This window comes from Lethenteron reissneri, chromosome 19, assembly GCF_015708825.2.
Source record: "Lethenteron reissneri isolate LAM-NWPU_2019-01 chromosome 19, ASM1570882v1, whole genome shotgun sequence".
In the NCBI taxonomy this organism is placed as follows: Eukaryota; Metazoa; Chordata; class Hyperoartia; order Petromyzontiformes; family Petromyzontidae; genus Lethenteron; species Lethenteron reissneri.
In genome coordinates, this window is record NC_083797.1 from 12131329 (window position 1) to 12149875 (window position 18547).

The window sequence follows — 18547 nt, forward strand, 5'->3', positions numbered from 1 at the left end:
ACTGAACACACTAAACACGCAATGCGCTTTTCCAATCAAAGTAATCCTTTTACAGAGATATCAAAAAGACAATGGGGTGGAAGACAAAACGTAACACTGCATCAACACTGGGAGGGAACAAAGCAATGCTCCCACAGGCATCCACAATCGTCACAACAACACCACACGGGTCAAATCCCAGACGGACGGGACAGACACAATAACTGTTATTCGTTCGTGGGAGACACTCGTGTGTGTGGGTAAGTGGCGAATGCCGTGCACACCAAAAGTGAACAGACTGAACGGTGGGGCTGCAACAAAGCGCCAAAGATTGGACTTAGAAGTCGATCAACGGTAGAGGTATTACTGGTGTGGCTGATCACATTGGCGTAGCTATCGTGGGTGTGCGAACGGTGCACCTGCACTGGAGCCCACGCTGCCGGAGGAGGGTGGAGAAATTGGGACAGGGAAACCTCATTCCATTTAGGGCCTATTCCGACCAGGCTACGCCACACTGCCTGCAATTGGGAGTTGGTGAAGGGGTGGCGCGCAGGGTCGTCTGGTTGGCTATTGCGCTCCACCCCATAACGGATTGTTGCTGCTACCTCTCATCGTCAAGTTCGAGTACGGCCTTTTCGCTACCCGTTCACTCGTCACTCTTGGTGTCCACAGCAACCCGCATCCAGATTATCCGCAAATGTAAGGCACGTCGGAGGCAAGTGTTCACGCACGTGGCCGCCCTGTTGGCCCGGGGCCAAAGGCATGAGAGCTGCATTGTTGAGGAGGCGACGACCCCCCACGACACTGGGACAAAGTCCCCGTGGATATCACGACTGGCCTCATGTCACTTGGCAAATATAGCTAAGCGAGTCCTGCCCCGTTGTTGAGAACACCAACACGAGAACGTTTCTCCGTAGCTGTCTGCCACCTCCCCCCCCCCCGCCCACAACCCCGAACACCATGTAACCAGAGGAGGGGAAGTCTCAGAATAAAGTCGAAGTGTGAACTGGATTTAGTGGTGCTCGCGTTTTGTGACCGGCCATGAGCCAATGGTGGAAATTCCAACATTATGGTTCTGAAACGCAAAATCCCCACCACCAAGTGGTGCTCCCCATCTGATGGGAATAGTTTCACCGACCACCCAGAGGAGAAATGATAACAATGAGAGCAACAATCACGACGACGATGGTGGCGACGACAATAATGATTGAGAAGCTAAATTGACCCCGACAGCGATTGAACTCCTGAAACCTGTGATCAGGAACCACGCTGCTCAACCGATGCAGCTGTCCCGGCCCAAATCTCCGAGAGCCCCAACAAGAGCCAGAACGTCATCTTTAGGTAGCGCATTGATTTATAAATGTAAACATAAGGCCATTTAACATTCGCTTACATTTGCAAGTCAAGTTTACTGCTGGTAATACAGTGAGCCCCGTGCACACAGAGGGGCACAGACCTCGCGCTTGCATATTCCCTCGCTTGCAAAGCTCCTTCATGAACGCGACGCTTGACGCCTTCCGACAAAAAACCAAAAACCATTTGCCCGCAAGCGGTGACCAGGCGGCGACCGGGCTGCTGAGCATTTAGAGAAGAGAAAAGGTCAGTAACGCAAACACAATCCGGCCACAACGAGCACACGTGGAGTAACACGCCGTTTGGTCTGACAAGACAAAGCAACCAGGGTCGCAAAACGCACGGGATATTGAGAGCGGGATTTACGGAGAAACTGGCCAATAGAAAACGAAACCCGAAATCGGTATCAAAATAGTCCTTCAAGTAGGACTTCAACAATAACTTGGGTTTGGAGTAACAGCAGCCCTCATTCTAAAGCAATAATCGCATCCCTTCGCTGTAACATTACCCCCAACCTCAACTTCATCCATCACTCTAATTATAACTACAACACTAACTATACCCTAACCTACGGCCAAATACCCTGAATGCGTCTCGTCTCACCAGATATACGAAGCTAAGCAGGTTTGAGCCTGGTTACAGCCTGGATGGATGACCACCAGGGCTTGCGAGGTGTGTGTCAGGTGGCAGCGTTGCTTATCACCCCTCGCGTTTGTGGATTTTCTCCGGGTGCTCAGATTTCATCTCACATGCCACTCATGTATGATACTGGCCAAACACCCCAATGCGAGACACTCCTGAAAATGAGTATTGAGCCTCAGGGAGGCTTTCCTGAGTTAACGAATGGCATTAATTGGCATCATAACCTTGATCTCAAACAAATACTAGCCCTTAAAGCAATCCTAGCATAATGCTATCCCATAATACTAATCACAATCCTACCCAAACTCGTAGTCAATCACTCAACTAAGTCTATGCCCACCTATAACATAATTAAGAATAACCTAACACAACACTAAGTCTATCTGTAACAAAACAAAAAAAGATCCCCCAGTATAGCCTTAACAGACTGTAGGGGCAAGTGCTGTTAGCGAGCACCTATGAAGGCCGGCACGGCACACGAGGGGGTGGGTGGCCAACACCACGCTCGGCCGCCTTTGTCTCCCTAGTGACGATGTTTACACATCGCACCAGGTACTTATTTGAGGCTGAGTCGACCTAGGGGAGGCCCAGAACCGGTTCAGATAATCCTCAGCTGGTGTTGGCCGTGAGCGGGAATCGAACCCGGGTCGCCAGGTTCGTAGCGCTAACCGCTACACTACAGCTCCCCACTCCAAACACACACACTATTCCGAAGCAGACCAATACTTAGCCTAACCTCCATCCTATCCCTACCTATCTCTAATACAGATCCAGACCCTAGCCATACAATACATTCTGACCATAACCCAAATCCCACCCTGGTCATCTCTTGTTCCAAAGCCCAGAGTGACTATATTACAACCCTGCTCGTGATTTCCAATTAAACGGGTCTTCCAAAGAGACGTTCCACACAGTAAACATCTTCGACACTTATGCTCGAATTAGTTAGCATTTCCATCACTGTGATTTAGACTTATGACATTTTCGCTTGTACACAGTGCACAATTTGCACACAACTCCGCCAACCACACCAGATGGTGTTTGCAACATCCGATTTGAGTCTGACTTTAGATCATTCTCCGCTTGTGTTATTGAACTGCTGTAGTAGTTGGATCAAAATGTCGACGACTGGGGAGCAATATGGCTCAGCGGTAGGCAGTCTGACCACTGGGCCATGTGGCCAACTCGATGCACAATCGTGGGTTGGTGAGTTTGCGGGCAGCCATGTGCCGCAACCTGTGCACTAGTTTACCCATTCCACAAGTGCTGATCCACACGGCATTCCTCGACGTTACGAGGCATGGGGCGGACGATAAATTAGCAAGCGGCTCAAATCGAGTTAAGGGAATCAGTACGGCAAACGAGATTGCCGCCTTCCCGTGTTAAGTGCCAACACGCTTAGCGCAGAGGGCGCAAGTTTTTTTCTGCAGGGTGAGCGAGAGGATGGCGGAGGGCCCCATGGCCAAGGAGATCGGCAGTGAGTGTGTTGTTTGCCAACGACCCTGGCCACAAGGACACCAGATCCGACCTTCGCCAGCCAGCGTTTTTGTTTTGTTAATAATAATCAATACGAAACAACAGCTCTCGGTTGTGTTTTCAAGTTGATTTTTCGACTTAGTTCCTGCAGGAGGTCCCAGGATGTGGAACGAAACGTCTGATCGTCGTGCCGAACAACGAGTGGCACAACCCGCAAACACATGGAGGAGAGCTGCACGGTGGAACCGTGAACACCTTCACGGCGGCAATGTCTAACCATCCTCACCGTCGCAGACGACACGCGCCACCGCGGGTTAAAATATCGACTTTTGCATTTCCTCACCTTCGTCATTATAAAACCGAGTAAAAAATACACCAACTCGTACAAGGTTTTTCGTTGACACGGTTATTTCCCTTTTTGTCAGGCTTTTTTTGCTTTTTTTAAATAACCACAAAGACTGCTTCCATTTGGTAAAACGAGGCGTCGTTTAAAACTGACTTCAGATTGCCTCGGCGGCGTACAGCGAAGAATCCCATCGGACGGGTGTCTGCTTGGCTGGGCTTATTGCATCGACGGGTTTCCGTAGCCAGGAATGAGCTAGCGGCAGGTCAGAAGGCGACGCTTCTCTCTGAATTGGATAAAAACGACGAACAGCTCAACGAACAAGCCGACTCAGACCGCTAATAACCCTGGGAAGGGCCCCGCACTAACTGGGCAAGCCCCAAAACGGGGACTTGCGAGCGAGCGTGCGCTTGTTCGACGAGCTCTCGCGATCACACCGCCCTCGTTGGCCTCAACGAGTTTCAGTTCGGCACTTGACGAGAGTAAAACAGTGCCGTTCGGTCAAGAGTTCAGTTTAACAAAAACAAAACGGCCGGACCCAAAGCCACACGGCGCGGCCAATTCTGTACAAAGTGTAAGGTCATGAGCGCCCGTGTACTGCACCGCACGCACACCATTGAACACCGAGATATCAAGAGCGCAGATTTCCCACGCGACTGTTTTGGCAACAGTGTTAGTAGGTTTGTAGTTGCACGCTCACGCTGAAGTAATAACCTCGCACGGTCTGCGGTGCCGTAACCATCCAAAGCCGAGTATCCTGACGGGTATCACCCCACGCAGCCCCGATGTACGTTAACAATGTTAGCACGTTAGGTGAAAATCTGAGCACTTGGGCTCATTAAAATGGAGTCAGATTTCGAAGCCAAAGACTCATGTTTATGAGATCCGATTCCAGTCACTCTCTTTCACGGCATCACTTTCCTTTGCATCACAGGGCTTGAGTGAAATCCGTTTTGAGTGTACAATCCGTGCTAACCGTTCCACATATAAATAGTTCATGGAGGTCTTGGTAAAAGACCCAGCCCTGCCGTGCTATAGACACCAAGAGGCTCCAAGCCTCATCCTCACGCAAAAACAGTTTGTGATTTGGCTGTGGTGCCGTGGCAGCCGTCGGTGCTAAAGGCTCACGGAGCGTGAATACCGATTCCGGCACGGTGCGGTGGGTGACCGATTAATTTAAAACTCAACCGCGAGCTAAAACCTCTCTCTATGATCAAAACATCTTTGAAGCCTGCGGTCACACAAAGCTCGACTCTATGGAAATTACATTTTGTTGATGGCACGGCTGTTGTGGTGCCTACTGGGGGGGTGGGTGGCATCACAGCACACTCCAGCTGCTGCCACAACTCACAGGGGAGTCGCCTGTGCCTTCCACAGGCTGCACGCATGCAGCTGATGTCACAGGGTTTACGATAGCCTCCTTATCTACGTGATCCTTCACCCAACGTCTCAGACCTACGCGGTAGACAGCGCTGGCTAAGGGGTGACGGAGATGCATGCAGTGCAGAGGGACCTGCGAAGCAGCCGCTCAAGAGAACAGTTGCTCGCAGCAGAGAGGCCTCGCGAACGACGCTGCCTGCGTTCACCAAACTTTCGCGTGTCCACCAGCGACTCTCCGCGTCGAGGCTGGCGCGGGCTCCCTCCTGACCGCGGTCAAAACCAACGCCGTCGGTTAAATCAGACGACCTCCCCGGAGCCAGGCTCCCTGCAACCCGCTCGCTGCTGGACAAGAGACTTGAGTCTTAAATCTAGATTTGAAGCTTTCGTGACTGCAAGGATTCATATTCTTAGGTTTTTTCGGTAAAGTCACGTAGGTTACAAATAAAAATTAATAAAAGTAAAATAATAAAAAATTAAAATTAATAAAATAAATCTTTTTATTTTACTTTTATTAATGATCATATTTTACCTACGTGACTTTACCGAAAAAACCTAAGAATATGAAGACTTGAGTCTTCTCAGCTCACGCTGATCGTCAAAAGTCTCGTCATCCAATCGGGGGGGGGGGGGGGGGGCAAAAGCCGCCTTCAAAGCTACAGCCCCCGACAATGGGTTAGGGCACACAAGCACAACCTCGCCCTGAGCGTCACCCAGTCCAGATACTCAGGAGGCAGATAAGGCAGTGTGTGGCCTCGACCGGGAGACATTAGACGGATGAATGGCATACAACTTCAGCGCAGAGACGCACTGTCACTCTCCGGGACGACTGCTCGGGCACCGGTGTGAGGCCGGGAAAATAAACACGGGACGGTGACGTCGATTGGTGAGCAAAGGTGGTACCCGACAGTCGACGACCCAGATGGTGGTGGGGCAAGTGGGGAGTAGCAGTTGCCCGACCCCCGTTGGGGGGAGGCGAGTGCGATTGCAGCGCGATTTTGTATCTGTGATTTAAACCGGCGGAGCAAAGAAGCTGCCCTCGGGTGTTGCGCGCACAAGGGACTGAGCGTGCGCGCGGCTCTCCAGCGGGGCCATCAAGAACCCCCCAAAACTACCCAGCCACAGTGGACTGGGGGGTTCGTGCTGTGATGGGGTTGGGATGTGGATATCGATAGCAGGTAAGGTAAGAAACAGGGCAAGCGCTAGGCCTCTGACACTAGCCTCACACCTCACCATTAACTATATTAACTGTACCCACCCACCGGCTCACCTACTCGTCCAAGCCGCTTGTAAGCCACCATGCTCGCTCGTCCCCTCGCTCTGTCCATTTGCTCACCCACTCAACTCAGCCACCCACTCGTCCACATATCTCTTCATCATTCCCACTCGCTCGCTCCCCCGCCCACCCCTCCGCCCGCCCGCCCTCGACGGAGCACCACCACCACCGCCGACTGGCACCACCGGCACCACCGTCTCACACGCGCGTGTGCCGGCCCGACCGCCCACTCCCGGCCTCCGCGTCATCGGCACCGCCCGCGTCGGCGCCTCCCTGCTGCTGCCGCTGCTGCCCTCCCGCTACCGCCCCCGCGCCGCCCTGGGCCGCCACGACGCTGCTCTGGAGGGCGGCGGGCGTGAGCCACTCGCGGGGCAGGCAGCTCTGCAGGAAGGGGATGCACGAGCTGACGTAGGCGAGGCGGTTGACCCAGCGTGGGATCTCGCGGCCGCACAGCACCTCGCTGACGGCGCTCGAGAAGTGGTTGCAGTTCTTGCGCATCAGGTGGTAGGCGTCCCCGCGGAACTCCCGGCCCAGCTCCTCCACGATGCTCTCCACGTCGCCCTCGGCGAAGTCCGTGGTGCCCAGCACGATGGCCTCCTTGAAGCGGAACGCGTCGCCCAGCTCGCTCGCGTCGCCCGGCGAGATCTCGAAGATGCCCGAGAAAGGGTATGGGTGGCCCCCGTACGCAAACTCGCGGCCGTACACCTCGACGCCCGAGTGGAAGACGCCGATGCCCAGGGACGCCGTGTACTCGTTGATCCAGTACATGTCGTACACGTTGAGCAGCACCGGCTGGTTCGCCATGGCGGGCGGGTGGGAGGAGGCCCGGGGCCCGTCTGGGGAGGGAGGTGTGAAGGGACGAAAGAGTGGTAAGGGAGATGGAGGTCATGCCGTCTCTCCTTTCCCTCTGCCTGGATTCTCTCTCCTACTTCTCTAACCCCCCCCCCCCCCAACTCTGTTCGTCCTCCTCCTCCTCCACCACGTCGCCACCTGGTTTTTTTTTTTATCTCTTTGCGTATAACTCTACTGTCATGCACTCCGCTCATAATCCTCACCTCTTCCCAGTTGCTCATCACGCGCTCTCTCTCCTTCCCACGGGTCATGACCACCTTCTTCCTCACCTACCTATCCTCTCACCCCATTCACCAGGTCCTCATCACCTGCTCTCTCTCTCCCTCCCGCCACCCAGGCCCTCACCTCCAACAAAGTCGACTTTCTTCCCACTCCTCACGACAGCGCATTATTTTCGCCGCTCTCTCCGTGTCACGGGTCTCTCTACCCCCACTCATCATCACGTCCCCCAACCCACCCCACCACTCTCTCTCTCTCGCCAGGCTCTAACCACCACCAATAAACCAAACGCCACGGAGTGATGGTGACATCCTCCGCGACCCCTGTGCCAAGCCAGGTGCACCTTTTGAGGCCACGCGAAGTGTCGAAAGGGCTCGCTGCTTGGCAGGTTCAGATAATCGTCACTGTGGTGTTGGCCGTGAGTGGGAATCCTCTGTTCACCACCGCCGCCGCTTCTCATTGACATCACCCTCACCTCGTCTCTCCCCCACCACCACCACCAACACCACAACCCCTCTACCACCCACCACCACAACCCCCCTACCACCAACCACCATCACCCCCCACCACCACCACAACCCCCCTACCACCCACCACCATCACAACCCCCCTACCACCGACCACCATCACAACCCCCCCCACCCCACCACCACCCACCACCCACCACCACAACCCCCCCCACCACACCACCCCCCCCCACCCACCACCACCCCCCCACCCACCACCCCCCCCACCCACCACCACCCCCCCCCCACCCACCACCACCCCCCCCCCACCCACCACCACCCCCCCCCCACCCACCACCACCCCCCCCCCACCCACCACCCCCCCCACCCACCACCACCCCCCCCCACCCACCACCACCCCCCCCCCACCCACCACCACCCCCCCCCCCACCCACCACCACCCCCCCCCCCACCCACCACCACCCCCCCCCCACCCACCACCACCCCCCCCCCACCCACCACCACCACCCCCCCCCCACCACCACCACCCCCCCCACCCCACCCACCACCCCCCCCCCACCCACCACCACCCCCCCCCCACCACCCCCCCCCACCACCACCACCCCCCCCCCCACCACCACCACCCCCCCTCCCCCCCCACCCACCACCCCCCACCCCCACCACCACCACCACCCCCCCCCCACCACCACCACCCCCCCTCCACCACAACCCCCCCACCACCACAACCCCCCACCACCACAACCCCCACCACCACACCCACCACCACAACCCACCACAACCCCCCACCACCACACCACCCACCACCACCACCCCTCCCCCCACCCCCCACCGGTCTCTTCACCTCCTCGTCCCGCGCGGCGGCGGCAGCACGAGCGGCGCCGCGAGTGAGGCGCCTCGGCGTTGTCGTTGTTGTTTGTTGTTGTTGTTGTGAATCAGCAGCAGCAGCAGGATGATGAAGAGGTTTGACGATGATGAGGGGGACGAGGAGGAGGTTCGTGGCGGCGCTTGAGCAGGAAGCGCCGAGCTGGTGGGGAGGGGCTGGTGGGGGGGGTCACGGGGTCGCTGGAGGGGCGGGGTCACGCGCGCGTGCGCGGGGGGGGCGAGGGGCGGTCTGGTAACGTCATAAAACTTAAACGGCTCGGGCGCGATGACGTCATACGACGCTACCCCGAGGCGCGAGTGACGCAATGTGACCAAATGGGCGTCCACTAGAGGACGCGACCGCGATGACGTTGAGGAGCTGGGAAAGGGCGACGTCGGTGTCCGCGTTAGGGAGAAATGACGTAATGGTTGGCGGACAGGTGACGTCACACCAGAGGGAGACGTGACGACATAACTACGTTCTGGATCCGCCCAGCGTGAATAATTCATCAGTGGTCGCCCTATGTAGCCGAGTCACCGGCATGGGAACGTGGAATTTCCACCGATGGCTCCGGGGCTGCCAGCATTCTAGACCACCCAGACTCTGCGCCTATACTGGTAGGAACCACCTGGTTCCACCAGCCCACAGGGGATTATTGTGTCCGTCCGTCGTGCATACAAAAATGGGAGGGGTGGGGCTGGGTGGAGTGGGTGGGGTGGGAGGGGCGGGGTGGGGAGGGGCTGGGTGGGGTGGGGCTGGGTGGGGAGGGGCTGGTCACCCCGTGGTGCCCTTATAAAACTCAACGTTTCACCTACTCACGCCGGCTTGTGCCCGACCTCACAGTCGGGCATATTTGCGGAATACACCACGCCGCCGTTGACCCTGCAGGCCATTGACCGAGCAACCCAACGTTCCTACCAGCTCCCTCCGCAGGACAATGTGTTTCTAAGCAGAGGGGACATTGAGACTAGGACAAATATGGACCATTTCCCACCCAAAATAAATACATTTCGGTTGCACTAAGAGATGTTTTTCAAATGGAAATTGAGGAATTCTTCCGACTTGAAACTAAATCCAGTGACGGTTAAACCACCTTACAGATACGTAAAGTGCGAAAGAAGTCCAACATGCATACAACACAGGCGCATTCAAGGAGAGGCAGGGTTCATCCCAGGCACATATTTCAGTATTTTATTGAAACATTTGAAAAGTTTCAACTCTATTGTTTAGATACAAAACTTAGGTTAAATGAGTATTTACAAATGACGAAAGCGAGTGGGAATTAACGTCTTGCAGGCCACGCTCACATTCCGAACCTGAAGCTACTCTGAAAAATAAACATCAGCGGGCAGTTGCATAAAACATCTGAAGTAGATTATTTTCCTTACAAAGGGAACCATCACCAAAGGTGGCTTCATGCAATCGTCCACAGGACTCCAAATATATTAACAAGGGGTGGAGCGGTGGTGCCGCGGTTCGCACACTTTTTTAACATCCACAGTGATATCTGATACCATTTCAGGTTTGCCCCCCCCCCTCACCGATTCACACTGACCAGCACAGTGAAGTACGCTCATGCAACTCTCGTGACAGAAACAAGGGAAGGCCATCATCCAGCAGTGAATTGACAAACGGCTGTGATTTTTATTGTACTATTAATAATAGGTGGGTTTGGGTGCCAAGAGTGGCACTCAGCCAGCACAGATGATACCCTGCGTTCTAATCCAAGTTTCTGCCCCCCTTGGTGATTAAACCGGATTCTCGAGTTACAACTCAGTCCAGTAAAGAAAGCTCAACGAAACAACCCAAAACCGAGCGTGGATGAATGCCAAACAAGCAAGCGGTGCTAAACAGGATGGATCCTTCGCACGCTGCCCCCCGCCCCTTCCCCACCCTTCCCGCCCCCCCACCGCTAGAGGCGCTTGGGGTCGATCTTGTCGAGCTGCACCAGCGGCTTGAGCTGCTCGGCGAAGCTGCGCATGTCCTCGGCAATGGCGTCGGCGCCGCCGCCTCCAGCGCCGCCGCACACGACGCTCAGCTCCAGCAGGTGCGATGGGGACAGCGGCTCCGCCGACTCCGGGCTCCCGGCGACGAGCAGCCGGAACACCTTGCACACCACCACCTACACACACACACACACACAAAAAACATCCACCCGTGGAGCTCACGCTGTTGTATGTATGTCGTACGTATGTTGAACTTCTTTCACACTGTACGTTGGCAACCGTGCTAATCGGAGGTGCGGGGGAAGGACAGCAAACTCGGCACATGCAGAAGTTCTGAAGAAATTAACTTTCAATCCAGACGATTTTAAAGCGCATAGCTCCAGTGGCTTCCTAATATCGGAAGAGCATTCCAGACGGCCAAAGAAGATCATCTGAACGCGAGCGATGCGGTGACCGTCGTTGTTACATGGTTAGCCTAAAGCTGCTGCGAGGATGACGAGAGTTAACGTGATGGTTTAGTTCTTTGACGAGATCAGCAAGGTATTGTGGTTAATGCGTGGCAAGTACCTTGTGTTTACCTTATAATGTATTAGTTTGGCAACCAGAAGCCATGCAGCTGAGCGAGCGCTATTGGGACAAGTGCTGCTAGCAACCCCCTACGAAGTGCCTGCAATGGTGCACAAGGGGGGGGGGTTTGTGTGGCCAGAACCAGCTCTGTCTCCCCAGTGCTGATGCGTGCAGACCACACCAGGTACTCATTTGAGACCGAGTCCAAAGAGTGCAGGGGTGGGGAACCTGCTGCTAACTGAGGGCCGAATCGGACTTTCAAATACCATTGGTGCAGTCACTTATTTCGCTTAAAGATGAGTGTGGCCAAGATGGTTACGATGACATATACAGCTGTATTTCTTTCAGGCCATATCGAAGTAGCCGGTGTCATGTGGCCACGGACCATGTGAAATAAAGACAGAGGTTCTTCACCTTTGACCTATTGGGAGTCAAAGAAAATTCGGATGTCACTCACCACTGATGTCAGTTGTGGCCAGGCATGAAATCCAGATCACAACCTCCCTCGACAATTCCCCCCCCCTCCTCCTTCCTCCCGCACCTTCATAGTTCCCTTGCGGTAGATGTGTCCACGTGCGATGTACTCGTGGTCGGTGCGGAAGCCCATGTGCTGCAGGAAGGTGGGCAGGCACTCCGAGGCGGCCACCTCCACCACGCTGCGCACCAACGCTCCCCGCTGCTTGTCCCCGACCTCAGCTGTGCCCACGTAGCGAAGCTGCCACGGCAGCTGCAGTGCACGCGCGCACGCGGATATGTACGAATGCGTACAGATAACGTGCGCTTTGATGTGCGCGAAGCACAAAGACTCAACACGTGCACTCACACTGAAATGCACGAGAAGTCATGGGCACAAGTGTAACACGAGGGGTACAACAATTGATCTCCCTGGAAATGTAATGAATGTGCAATTCATAGCCAACAAATGTATGGATTGTTTTCAGTTTCTTTCTGCCTTGATTGTATCGCAGTTTGCTACAACAGCCTGAATCTAAATTGAGACTACCAAACGTGAGTGTGCACACACATGAATGCACAAATGCACACACGTAGACGTGCATACACACAGAGAAGCACAACGATAAAGATCCCCTTTCATAATAATTTCTAATAAAGTTTTTGGGTTAGATCGCATTATTTATAAATGTGTCGTAACCCTCCACCACCCGACACGGCCAATCAGCAAAAAAGTGTCACGTTGACAAAAGACAAATAGTTCACTACTTTAGCCCACCGGTGTGTTGAAGAGTGAATCCACAACATTTACAATTTTTGAGTACGACGTTTCGCTGGTAATTACATCCAGCATCATCGGGCAATTCGCCAGAATGGTGAAGCCCTCACTTGCTCCCAGTCTTAAATAGAGCAGCAGGGTGACGTCATCATTTAACTCATGCAGGTGCGACGATTTGAGGCAGAGGGGGGTATTGTAATTATATAATAGATTGGTAATCAGTCAATTGTTATGATTAGTAATGAGTTGTTGATTAGTAATTAGTTGTAATGTTCCGATTTAAGGCTTTCGTGACTGCAGGGATTCATCTTCTTGTTTCTTTCGGTAAAGTCACGTAGAAGGGAAGTAATAAAATAATAAAAATAAAACATAATAAAACAATTCTCACGACGTTTCGGCTACAACGCAAGCAGCCGTCTTCGTTCATGAGGCGATCCACATATACAAACACAGAGACAACTTTAACCGAGAAGATGGATTCTGGCTCAGCAATCATTGGAACGACGTAATAAACCATTTCGATACACATTAGGGTGTGTAGAATAATACATAGTGTGATATTAAATGTATAAGATATAGGTTGGTTTACAGCAATACAGTATATAATTTAATGTTGGGTTTATCTATGGCAGTATATAGTACGGTATATGCTCGTGTGATGTAAGAGAATAAGGTTTAGATGGAAGCATATTATAGAATTTTTACGAGGTAAAATTGTAATGTATTACTTGCTGTTAGTAACTCAGCTTATTATAGAGTATAGTAAGTATACTGATGGTGCGATGCAGTTTATACTTTAGTTTTTTATGTAGTTTATACCTTAGTTTTCTACGTGTTGTTGAGTAACTGCAGCTACATATCATTAACATTCCTTTCCTTTGTTACTGCTAATCCCTGCACCCCCCTTGGTTGCTGCTGATCCTGCATAATGCATGGGCATAATATGACTTTGACACCCCCCCGCCCAACGCCTACGCATTTTCCATGAATATGCTAAATCCCTCTTCACATGCACATTCTTTTTGTTAAGGCGCTCTTCAACCCCCAATGCAACTTATATATAAGCTCCTAGTTTGGTAGTGTCTCATTCTTCACCTGAAGACGGCTGCTTGCGTTGTAGCCGAAACGTCGTGAGAATTGTTTTATTATGTTTTATTTTTATTATTTTATTACTTCCCTTCTACGTGACTTTACCGAAAGAAACAAGAAGATAGTTGTAATGTGTGTTATTGTAATTATATGCTACGTTCGTAATCAGTTAATTAGTATGTGTTTCCCCTATAAGGAATTGTAATATGTATATGTTGGCCACAATAATTAATTCAATTTGGGTCGCCAGGTTCATACCGTAGCGCGCTAAGCACCACACAAGAGCACGCACATGTACACGACAATGAGACACAGGAATACGCACGCTGACGCGCGAGATACCCATCTCCACACACCCTCACCCCGGGTCGGTCCAGGGCGTGACGCGCCCGAATGACGAACGGCGACCCCTGCCCAGGCTTGAGCAGGAAAACGATCTCATGGTCGGCAAATGACTCTGCCTCCATGTTATCGCAGAGACCACGCAGGCGGCTGAGCACATTGTCCACGCTGCTGTCCAGCACGCTGCCTGCACACGCACAGCCATGCACCATTATACAACAACTGACGTTCGCCACTAAGTGGTGGTGAAGTCACCACGGCGGTTGTGCACTTTGAGGCCACTTGAAGTGTCGAAGGCTTGCTGGCAGGTCACGGGACAGACTCAGGTGCCATGGATTGACTGAGATGACTGGTAGATGCACCATCTGTGCCTCCTACTTTGCCAACTTGCTGTATTTTATCTGCCTGGTGCTCAGCTAGCTGTTGTGAGTGTTGCTCTTCTGTCCTCCGTTGTTGATGGAGGGCGACTGCCTCCAACTGCCCAGCAGCATCCTTCACAAGCCACCTCCACAGAGGCTGATCTTGACACCGCTGGTACCAGTTATCGGCAAGTCCACTCGGCTCCATATCCTCCTGTACCACATCAGTCAATCTCTTCTCTAGCCCGTGCCGCACACGTTTTGCCCCCTCTATCCAGCCAAACAAAATCTGTTTGGGCATGCGGTGGAAGGGCATGCGGGCTACATGCCCCAGCCAAAACAGTCTTGCCTGTCGGAGGAGCTAACCAATGGGACTATGTCCAAGATCTTTCAAGGATCTGTGAGCTCCTCACACAATCCAGTCTGGTTAAACGCAGGATGGATCGATCGTAGGTAGGCCAGCCTGAATGTTTCTCACTGGCGCCGATGTTACATTCGGTGGGGGTCCACGTTTCAAAAGTACCACACTGGCATGCACACATTATACCGGCACATACGCATACAAACCCCTTTACACCACATGAGCACATTGATACAATCCCATACACCACTATACACCACAGTGGTATACGCAGATATGAGAACACACTTTAAGACGCGGAGGAGAAAACACGATGAAAGTAGCACTGCAAGATGCCTCTGCAATGGGAAACGCCAGCCGGAGGTGAGAAAAGATGGTAAAAGTTGCTCTACACGTTTCAGACAGGGGCCAAACACAGGGTTCTCTGACCTTTGGCTGGAACTGAGGCCATCTGAAATGCATGGCTATAAGAGGGTGCTGACGTGATATTTCTATTCATGTCAATGGGAAGGGCTCACGTGACCCACAAAAGCAGGTCGTTGGTTGGTATTTGTCGGTATCTACTGGATATGAAAGCCCTGTCGGGCCCTCGGTAATGGAACGGCTCCCCAGCTCTTGACGAGGAGAGTGCGGCGGGCACCTTGCAGGAGATATTCCATGGAGCTCAGACCTCCGCCTCCCGTCAGGGGCTGCACTGGAATACCGTGCTCCTCCATGCTGCACGACACACGGGACAGGGGGGACACGCGGTGGTTCATGAGCACAAAACGCATGGTGGCAGATCAAGGAAGGGAGATGGGTTCACACACCGGCAGATAGGGAGACACCGGGACAGACGGACAGGGACACAGATCTGCCGTCAAGCTAACGCAGGGCGACCGGCGCCGTGACATCGTGGAGACGGGGCGAAGAAAATCCGCTCGTGTGCAGGGGGCGAGATGGGTTACACGCAGAGGCGCAAACGGGTTTTGATTCCTTACCCGTACCCGGCCGCACCAGGGTCGCAAACGGGTACCCTACCCGCACCCGGCCGGGTACGGGTAGGGTACGGGTATCGGGTACCTGATTGCGACCTCTGGGATAAAGACATGTTGCAGGCGCGGGTGGGTTGATTCTAGGAACTTTAATTGTGAGAAGAGACAAGACGTTGGGAAATGAGTGACAGTTACTCACCAGTGACTCACGGCCTACCCGTACCTGGCCGCACCAGGGTCGCAAACTGCTACCCGTACCCGTACCCGGCCGGGTACGAGTAGCCGGGTATCGGGTAGGGTACGGGTATCGGGTACCCGGTTGCGACCTCTGGTTACACGGGAGGAGGCCTCCATCCAGCAGTGGATAGATGACGGAATGGCGATGAAAGTGCGTCTCGTCGACGGTACATACGCAGCAGATGAAGGCAGGGAGATGATATGCAAATTCCTTTGTCAAGGCGCCCAGCTTATATATATGCTCCAAGCTCGTGTGCTGTTTCATTCAGACTCTGTCGCTTCGACAGACCTGGTTTTCACCTGAGGACGGCTGCTTGCGTTGTGGCCGAAACGTCGTGAGAATTATTTTATTATGTTTCACTACTGACGATGTGCTCCCCAAATTTCACCAGGCTCACTGTTCATGAACTCTTGGAAGTGCTTGCACAAAGGATAGTAACATCCCATCCTGTGTTCTTTGGAATCTACGTGACTTTACCGAAAGAACCAAGAAGATGAATCCCTGCAGTCACGAAAGCTTTAAATCGAAATGTGTACACAGAGTTAAGGGTGGCCTAACAGAATCGCAATATGCATTACTGGAGGGATCCGACGAGCCACAACAGGTAAGCGAATTACCAGAACGCCTACAAACGAAACTAAAGCTTCCACACCAGTGTCAGATGATCCTAGTAGCAAAAGTAGCTATATATGCTACGTACCCCGAACTTTCAAGGGCCCCGCGCCAAATGCTTTCAAGCGATCAATTGCGGTTTCAGTGATTCTGCACTAGCTCTATTACTATAGTACTATACCGCCTTCAAATTTTACGAACGACTGGGTGTTTCAGGTTAGCCATTTGTCGTATTATCTGGGCTGTGTAGCGAATGAAAAAATACAATTACATTACTGTGCAAGTTAAAAATATGATTAATATTTACGTGTTTTTTTTCAATATTCATGGAACATTTTATAACAACAAAATGCTACAGGCCCCGGCACTAGCTTCATCCGGCACTGGTTCCACACCCGACTGGGCAAAGAACCCAAGAACACGAGGCTGTTACAGCAACCTCATACTCTTGGTTCGTTCGGTAAAGTCACGTAAATATAAAATAAAATTATAAAAGTGACTTTACCGAAAAAACCAATAAGTATGGATTCCTGCAGTCAAAAAGCTTCAAATCAAAATTTTTATTGTAATTTTTTTATTATTTTATTATTACAACCTATCTACGTGACTTTACCGAAAGAACCAAAGAATATGAATCCCTGGCAGTCACAAAAACTTTAAATCGAATTTATTTTTTCACACCAATTTCGTTTTCAGAAGCGACGTTGCTGCCACAACAGGCACCCTGTCCAACGCCGCTGCCCGTCGCTCAACGTCGCAAGTTCCCAAACGTTTGGCGTTACTTGTTGACGTTGTGTCTGTGGTGATGTTAGCGATGTTAATGTTGCTGTTGTTGTTGTTATTGTTGTTGTTGAGGAGTCGTTCACCAAACCTTGCTTCTGCGTGGTGGTGCCCTGGACGGCGTGTGATCCTGGGGTGACGTCACCGCTACGGCACCCGGCGAGGCTGCCCGAACGCGATTGTAAATTAGCCTTCCTTGAAAAATAAATGCACTTATCAATTAAACTAAATATATATTATATTGTTGGTTCTTTCGGTAAAGTCACGTAGAAGGGAAACAATATAATATATTTATTTTTATTATTTTATTATTTCCCTTCTACGTGACTTTACCGAAAGAACCAAGAATATGAATCTCTGCAGTCACGAATATATATTTTTTATAAATATAAGAATTGTTTTTACCCTTTTTGGCGATTAAAAACAGGCGTTATGATGTTAAAACAACAAACAGAAATCTTTTGCAAGGAATCATGTCTGCATTAAGGGGCCATCCATAAATGACGTCACGCGATTTTGGACGATTTTTGACCCCCCCCTTTCGTCACACGACGTCACAAAAAGTCAGACCCCCCCCCCTCAAATATGACGTCACAAAGCTCTGCCCCCCCCCAAAAATAAGACATGCTTCAAATCGCTTTAAACTATTGTCATTGTAGTGCGTATTTAATGTGGCGCTGCACTCTGACGTAGGAGAAAACATTTATTACAAAGTCTATTTTACTAAGTAGAACGTGTTGTCTATATTTATTTTAAGTTGCACATTTTGATGTGACGTCACATTTCTCAAACACCCCCCCTCGTCACACATCGTCACAAATGTCTGACCCCCCCTAGGTGCGTGACGTCATTTATGTACGGCCCCTAACTACAAATACTTGTGATGAACATGTAAACAACAACATCCTCTGGTAATATTTGTTTGTTATTTCGCCAGGCTAAGGCCCACTTGAGCTGTGTAGACTTTTTTTTCAGAACCGACCTGGCCACAAATGCTGGTCCAATGATACACCTGTTCACCCCTTATCAGTGCTCTAACTACCTTATTACAGACCAATTCAGACCTTGTTGGTCACCCCCGTGGCCTTATAAATCTCAACGTTCACCCTAAAAAGTCCCATCACAAAGTGAGAAACTCAAACAAATAGACATTTTTTGCCAGTGATGAAATGGTTGTACAACCGTACGGACACTCAATTTCT

At 51.9% G+C, this 18547-nt stretch overlaps 2 protein-coding genes across 3 annotated transcripts; both read right to left on the reverse strand.

Annotated features, from left to right (window-relative positions):
* LOC133344269 (deubiquitinase DESI2-like) lies at positions 1 to 9002 on the reverse strand. Its single transcript, XM_061554345.1, has 2 exons — positions 8826 to 9002; positions 1 to 7282 (listed from the first exon to the last, which is right to left on the reverse strand). Exon 2 carries the CDS (start codon positions 7248 to 7250, stop codon positions 6645 to 6647), a length of 606 nt encoding a protein of 201 aa, XP_061410329.1. The 5' UTR covers positions 7251 to 7282; positions 8826 to 9002; the 3' UTR covers positions 1 to 6644.
* A 1021-nt stretch (positions 9003 to 10023) lies between these two features.
* Positions 10024 to 17497, reverse strand: MED18 (mediator complex subunit 18). 2 transcript variants are annotated; one of them, XM_061554346.1, is made up of 5 exons: positions 17437 to 17497; positions 15382 to 15458; positions 14042 to 14208; positions 11901 to 12086; positions 10024 to 10968 (listed from the first exon to the last, which is right to left on the reverse strand). In XM_061554346.1, the coding sequence occupies exons 2-5, from the start codon at positions 15455 to 15457 to the stop codon at positions 10759 to 10761; spliced, it is 639 nt and encodes a 212-aa protein (XP_061410330.1). In that variant the 5' UTR covers position 15458; positions 17437 to 17497; the 3' UTR covers positions 10024 to 10758. The 2 variants fall into 2 exon arrangements, with proteins under 2 accessions (XP_061410330.1, XP_061410331.1); XM_061554347.1 differs by lacking the exon at positions 17437 to 17497 and adding an exon at positions 17247 to 17397.
* Positions 17498 to 18547: the final 1050 nt, after the last annotated feature.

Excerpts from the sequence above, each read along its gene's own strand:
- LOC133344269 (XM_061554345.1), bottom strand. The coding sequence starts at position 7,250 with ATGGCGAACCAGCCGGTGCTGCTCAACGTGTACGACATGTACTGGATC.
- MED18 (XM_061554346.1), bottom strand. The coding sequence starts at position 15,457 with ATGGAGGAGCACGGTATTCCAGTGCAGCCCCTGACGGGAGGCGGAGGT. Across the intron at positions 12,087-14,041 it reads ACGCCCTGGACCGACCCGGG|CTGCCGTGGCAGCTTCGCTA; the intron begins GTGAGGGTGTGT and ends CGTGCACTGCAG. Across the intron at positions 10,969-11,900 it reads ACCGCAAGGGAACTATGAAG|GTGGTGGTGTGCAAGGTGTT; the intron begins GTGCGGGAGGAA and ends GTGTGTGTGTAG.